Raw genomic sequence first — 7,258 nt, forward strand, 5'->3', positions numbered from 1 at the left:
AAAATAGCCCAAGACAGAGAACCCCCCTGATCTCACCAAACATCCCTGCGAAGCCACCAGCTCTCCCTCCCCACAATCTGCGTGCCCTTCCACCACCCCAACTTACTTCAGCCAGCTCCCTGGACCAGTGAATGTCCGTTAAAGCACCCCCATGGGCAGTTTGCAGGAGCAGGGGCAATTTGGTGGGGTCAAAATCCTGGGGGGGTTTGGCTCGATTGGTCATCCCCCTCCCGACTCCCTCTGCAGACCCTTCTGGCACCCTAAATCCCCTTAGCTCCCCTGCATATTCTGCTAGCCCCACAATGCATCAAAGCCCCCCATTCTTCCTCCCCCGACTTAACTTAGCTCAGGCTCTCAGCACCTAATTACAAAGTTAGATCAGGGGCCATTTTTAATGCAATTTTACCCCTCAAACTTCTGGCTGTAATGTCTGTGTGCAGCCTGAATGATCAGCAAGGTAACAGCTCTTGCTTCATCAGATCTCAGAGTTAGGGGGTGCATATACACATGCACTTTAATGTGCAGTAGCCTATTCTATTGCACATTAAAGCAGCACATGAAGCCATGCTAATATACTAATGCACGGTAAAATAGGCTACTGTGCATTAAGCATCACCTAAAAAAGCATGCACTTGCCCCACTTTGCAGTAACCCAGCCTAATATGCATTTATTTATTACTTCATATTAAACTAAATTTTAATGTGCATTGGGAAAAGTGCATTAATGCACATGTAGATGCACCTAAGGTGCTCTGATACCAGAGTTCTGCCTGCCAGGTTTTGGTTATGATCTTGCCTTTGAATATTATTGTGTTGCCTGGACCAATGAGAACTGTTTCCTTTGTGTGACATGAACCGCATCCACTTCTGTTTGTCTTGCCAGTATATGGACGTAGCCTTGAAAGAGACGTCATATCTGATACATCTGGCATGTTCCGAAGGGTGCTGGTGTCTCTACTAACTGTGAGTGCCGCCTAAGAAAACATTATTTTTGGTTGCTAATTTGCTTCCCATCTACCTTATTTTCTAAGGTACAGTAAACTAACCACACCAATGCTCCCCTTTCTTAAATTAATATGTCAGGAGTAGCACCACCAAAGTCATTAAAGTTATACTGGTATGAAGGAGAATCAGGTAGACAGTATTAAACAGCAGTGCTGATCTTCCCTTCCATTTGTGCATTTCTCTCACTCCCTGCTTTACCATGTGCTCTTTTTACCCTGTGTCTCCATGCTTGGGATAGCATCCCCAAGTATCATTTTCTCTCCTATTGCAATGGCTTCCTCCACAGGTCTGCCTCAGGCCTGTCTAGATGCCACCTTCCATGTCATTTGTTTGGCCTCATTTGCAATGCCTCTTGGAAGATGGAATCTGTTTGGGGGGTTCACATGGAGGGGTGCAAAAAATACCAGATGCTTAAATAATATTCTATAGCCCCTTCCTTTTTTTCCTTGGTAATAGTTCAGCTGCCTTTTAAGTTTATTGACCATGAGAGGATACATTTAGAACAGCTTTTACTGAACTCAGATCTGGGAAGCACTCTAAAAGGCTGGTTCAAATGCAGGATTTTTACATTTTTGCAGGGAAACAGAGACATAGGATGTGAAGTGGATGACTTCCTTGCTGAGCAAGATGCCCAGGTCTGTAGTAATCTGGATTTTTCTTAGAGGATATGGTTCCTCCTTCTGGTATTTGCTGAGCTCATAGTCTTTCTGGACATTAGTTTTACCTAGAACATATCCAGAGCAGTCAGCTGTGCAGGGCACTGGTATGGGATGTGAGAGAGCTGGGTTTTCCTGGGCAAGGAACATGACCTCTCTCCCTTACCTTCCACATTATGCTATGATCTTGCTGCTTTCTAGTGCCTCTACCATGCCGGGGAGAAGAAGTTTGGAACCGATGAGGAACAATTCCTATCTATCCTCTGTACAAGGAACAGAACTCACCTAATAAGAGGTAATACAAATCTTAGCAGTTTGTTATATTTTTTCCCAAAAGATATCTTTTTAGGTACATAGAAATCTCTTGGATAAATAGACACAGACCTTTCCCAAAGTGCAGCTGAGACCCAGTTCCAAGGGGACATGTCTGCTTCAAACCATTTTCATTCAGTACCTGCCCTTCTGAGCCCAAAAGAAACTGCTGAAAGAGGAGATCTGCACCTGTCAAAATAACTTGCATGCTAGGCTTTAAGCCAGAGATAGATAAGGCTCTGGTAGCCACAGTTAGCAAGCAACAGAGTGTAGGAGCAAGTTTCTTGGCAAAATTCTTCTTCAGAGACCCAAGTACAAGCCCTCATCAGTTAACTTAGATGTTTTCCAACTGCATCCTGTATGAACTTGATAATGGCTCCTGTAGAGCTGGTGGACTCTAAGTGCTGATGGGAATAAAGCTCCCTCTTGTGGCAGAATGTGATCCCAAAAGGGAAAAATAAGGACTTGTCATCGAGAAAATGAATCCTGATTTGAGGTAGGATGTGAGCTAAAAGAGAGATGAGCTCTGGGAGGACTTCTTAAATGGATGCTCTTTATTCTGGAGTAAGATTCCACTATAGCTGCGCAGAAAGAAGAAGCTGAATGGTACCAGTTATCTTTACTCTGTGCTCACTTGTCTGTGTGTGGTGCTGAGCTGTAATGATGCTTCATCAGCCACTACAGTAACAACAGACTGTGCCTCTACTCTTCAGTTTCTCTCTGTTTGCTGAGAAATGTGCAGTAGCCTGTTAGCAGAAATTCTGAAGAGATGTCCCAAATGGGGCCATCTTCACTTGTGCACTACTTGTACTATTGCAGGTAGCAGTACCCTTTTCATTCCTTATTCCATATTTCTGCTATTTGGAATAGCATCCACACATGCCTGCATTGCAAGCTGTTTAGTTTGGATTGGATGGGCTGCTTTATTTATTTATTTATTTTGGACTCCATTCCTTTATAGATGGACTATTAACTTACTTGGCAAAGGAATTGAGACAATTCAGTCCTTTACTGATTTAGGACTATTCACATAGTGAGTTAAGGTGGAATAATAGTTCTGGAAGGCTGTGAACAAGTCCTAAGCAACCCCTGTCACCATTCATAATTCACAGCAGTATTTCCAGCTGTTATTGATCAGCCAATTCTCAAAGATTATATACCCAACATTAAGATCAAATGAATTAATTTTCATACTATTATCTCCAGTGGAGTTTTCAAACTAAATAAAGTGAAGTGTACACTAGGTATTCATCTTGGTATTCTGGCAAACTAATCCTTGGGGGTTAAGTTTTTTGTATACTGCATTTGAAAGTCTCACTCAGTGGTTTTCCACTTGTCCTTTTGTCCTTTCTTTTTCCAGTCTTTGATGAATACCAAAGGGTCACAGATAAGGATATCATAGACAGCATTAAATCTGAGATGTCAGGTGATCTTGAAAATGTCTTTGTAGCTGTGGGTAAGTCTCCTATTTTTACCTTGGGGATTATATACTTAGTTGACTAATTAACAAGTATAATGGGAAAAGAACTACTAGTACCCTCAAACTGAAGTGCAGTTGATTCAAAATCCTTTTCCTTTTACACTGTAGAGGACACAAGCATCTTATCTAAAGAAAAAATATTGAACTTGTTTCACTCCAGCTAAGGCGGGCATCCATTCCTAAAAATGTTGTGTCCTTTAGCCTGCCCACCCTCTTAGTATTTCCACTACCCACACCTCCGCTATTTGTGGACATCCACTGTCTCTTCCTGGTATAGGTCACTCAGTTTGATTCTTTGCAGCTATAGCAAGTGGCCTTAGAAGTCCTACAGCTTCCATTTTATTATTTCATTTCTTTTGCTATCTGATACTTGTTGGCTGAGACTTGCCACAAAGGAACATTTCAAATATTAAGCAATTTATACACAGAGGCCCAAAACCTCCATTTAAAGTAGGCTAACCAGAAAGTTAAACACAGGGATTATGCACTGAACCTACTTTGTTTGGCAAATGGCCTTGAAACTCCACCCTAGACCTTCACTCTGATTATAGCCAGAGATGTGCATGTTTTGCCTCAGATCCTAGAAAAAGACGGACAAACAAAGCTTTGCACCTCTCATTGGCTTGCCACATAGATTGGTTTGAAGCAATAACTTGTAATTATCACCAAAGGCTGCCTTAACTTAAGAGTTAAAAAAATTCCCTACTCCCTCTTTGTTTCAAACGCATTTCTTTTTCTTGTCTTTTCACAGTGAAATGTGTAAGAAATACACCTGCGTATTTTGCAGAAAGATTATATAAATCCATGAAGGTAAAAAGTTTTTATGTGCAAATTGTTTATTTCAATCAAACTGGAAGGCAGTGAATAGTAGCTGAATGAACAATGCGTGAAATTAAGATCTAGAGGATTGACTTGTCTACAGAGCACAGTTTTCATAGAAAATGAGGGTTGGAAGGGACCGCCGGGGGTCATCTAGTTCAACCCCCTGCTCAAAACAGGACCATCACCTACTAGATCATCCCAGCCAGGGCTTTGTCGAGCTGGGTCTTAACCTCCAAGGATAAAGATTCCATCATCTCTCTAGGAAACCCGTTCTGGAGCTTCACCAACCTACTACTGAGAGAGATTCTCCTGATATCCAACGTAAACCTCCCTTGCTGCAACTTGAGACCATTGCTCCTTGTTCTGTCATCTGCCACTACTGAGAACAGTATAGCTTCATCCTCTTTGGAACCACCCTTCAGGTAGTTAAAAGCTGCTATCAGGTAGTTGATAGCAGCCTTTAACTACCTGAAGGGAGCTTCCAAAGAGGATGAGGCTAGACCAGGGGCAGGCAATTATTTTAGGCAGAGGGCCACTTACTGAGTTTTGGCAAGCCATCGAGGCCCGCATGACAGGCAGCCCAGGGCAGATTAATATTAATTTTCTACATTTTTTTTAGGGGTCCCGCAGGCTGGATAAAATGGCTTGGCGGGCCACATCCGGCCCGCAGGTCGCATTTTGCCCACCCCTGAGCTAGACTGTTCTCAGTTTTGGTACGAGGGTTGTCTGTTTCCTTAGGGTTTGGGGACCGATGATGACACGCTGATTCGAGTGATGGTGTCCCGCTGTGAAATTGATATGTTGTCCATCAGGCATGAATTCAAGTGTATGTATGGGAAATCTCTCTACTCCTTCATCAAGGTAAGCTTTTCCCTCGCTAGAAACCTATGGCTGGAATTAGCAAAGGGGCCTTGAGAACATAAGCACCCAAATTCTTTTGCCACCATTGCAAGAGCCTGACCTAAATATGTTCAGATGATAAAAATAAACTAAAACCTTGATGGGCTAGCATTGGTTTAATAGCAGATCTCCTGCACCCTAAATGTGTTTCTAAAAACAACTGATTTGAGTTATGCTTTTGTGTATTGAAAAATGAGGATGCAGGTGAAAGACTGGCCTTGATTCACTTCCTGCTTCTAGCTCTAAACTGTAAACCAGCTTGTTGACCAGCAAAAGATACTCTCTTTAATCAATGTGACCAGCTTGACTTCCCCCCCACCCCCCCAACTCCCAAGATCAACAATTTCTCATACTCTCTAGAACACTGAGGCAGCCTGTAAAAACTTAGTCATAACCAGACAGATTATCACTTACCATAAAATTCCTTTTACATTAAGATCATATAAATGAGCCTTATGTGAATATAGGTAAAGCCCCTTCAAACTGCCAGCCCTGAAGGAGAGAGACTAGTTTACTGAGTACAGCTACACTGCAAGTGTCTTGGTTTAACATGAGTGCTTATGGCAAACTATGTGTTTGAATTTGGGGCTGGCATCAGAGTTCGTAGGAGGTAGACTGCTTCCTGTATACAGTAGTATTACCTTCTGTCTAGTACAGTCTTCCTGTACACTTGAGCTGGCCATGTTGACCCTCTGTTTGGACTGAAGCTGTATTTATAAATTTCAAACAAGAAGTCTCATTCCCTTTTTGTAAAATGGAGCCCCTAAATGGCATCAACCTCAGTTGGTTACCAAAGACCTGCAAGTTCTCTTGGGGACAGCTTCTACAACAGGGGTGGGCAAAATGTGACCCGCGGGCCAGATGCAGCCCACAGGGCCATTCTATCCGGCCCGCCGGGTCCGTAAAAAAACTTTAGAAAATTAATATTTATCCGTCCCTGGCTGCCTCTCATGTGGCCCATGATGGCTTGCCAAAACTCAGTAAGCAGCCCTCTGCCCAAAATAATTACCTGCCCCTGTTCTACAATGATCTTGGTAGGCTGTAAATGATGCCATATAACCTTAGCTTTAGTTGGAAGCCTCATGATGTGTTCTCTTTTTTTTTTTTTTTTTTTTCAGGGAGATACTTCAGGACACTACAGGAAAGTCCTCCTCTGTCTTTGTGGTGGGGAAGACTAAACTATGCACAGCTTGTGGCTGTGGCTGAGAAACAGCTCACGAGAGGATCTCTCTCTCTCTCTTCCGCCCCCCCGCTTCAAATAGCTTCAGACCTGCTCTGCATGCATATATTGTACTGGTATAACTAGAACCGTTTCTAGATTGAGGTTTTGAACAAATCATTTAGGCTCTGGGTTTCTGCCCTGAAATGGTAGATCTGGTTGGCTGTTGGCTTTCCTGTCTTGCAAGCACTATGAAACTCTGTTGCTCTACAAGAGGAAATGTACTGACTATTGCTGCCAAACAGGAGCATTCTGGCTTTTCTTGTTTAAAGAAAAAAAGAAGCATAAACTTGCTGTCTGCTACTCAGTTTGTCAGTGTAATAATTTCTCTATTTTTATTTATGAAAGATGTGTTCACTCAGCAATGCAAGAGAAGCACATCCCCATGTTCTATATATCCTTACCTTGTTGTTTTCCTCCCCCTTCCCCTACCTCTGCATTACCTTTCTCCACTGTATGGCCCTAATTTTAAGCAATTCCAATAGGCTAAAAATTCACCTGACCTTTTTATAGAGAGGAAAGGAAAGAAACAATGCAGCCAGTACTGTACAAAACTGAAATGAAGAATGGATGTAATAAGCGATCTAGAATCTTGCAACAGCTTGAGAGATGGGGAAGCTTGGCTTTGGTCCACCTCCTTGGGAAGAGATTTGCACGGCATGTTCTGAGCTGTGCTCTCTGTAGGCCCACCTTAGCTAAGTCACAAAGTATGGATTTTGGAGTTAATAATGCTCTTGGAGACAGCAGGCATCAATCCTCTTGGTAAGGACTGAGCCTGTGCCTTAACTTTTAACAACCATTCTTAGCATCTTTGCTTTCTCACAAGGAGAGGGGCTTATGTCCCAACATGAAGAATAAGCAGCA

General features: G+C 42.7%; 1 protein-coding gene across 2 annotated transcripts in view; it reads left to right on the plus strand.

The window, feature by feature from the left end:
- Positions 1-7,012, plus strand: part of LOC102378556 (annexin A4-like) — a 15,354-nt gene extending 8,342 nt beyond the window's left edge. For both annotated transcript variants that reach the window (XM_006032894.3, XM_006032895.3), the window contains exons 7-13: positions 884-963; positions 1,584-1,640; positions 1,863-1,956; positions 3,334-3,429; positions 4,205-4,263; positions 5,014-5,136; positions 6,294-7,012. In XM_006032894.3, the coding sequence (XP_006032956.1) occupies positions 884-963; positions 1,584-1,640; positions 1,863-1,956; positions 3,334-3,429; positions 4,205-4,263; positions 5,014-5,136; positions 6,294-6,353 (569 nt within the window). In that variant the 3' untranslated portion in view covers positions 6,354-7,012. The remainder of the gene's footprint in view (positions 1-883; positions 964-1,583; positions 1,641-1,862; positions 1,957-3,333; positions 3,430-4,204; positions 4,264-5,013; positions 5,137-6,293) is intronic.
- Positions 7,013-7,258: the final 246 nt, after the last annotated feature.

Source organism: Alligator sinensis, unplaced genomic scaffold, assembly GCF_000455745.1.
Source record: "Alligator sinensis unplaced genomic scaffold, ASM45574v1 scaffold1030_1, whole genome shotgun sequence".
NCBI classification, from domain to species: Eukaryota; Metazoa; Chordata; order Crocodylia; family Alligatoridae; genus Alligator; species Alligator sinensis.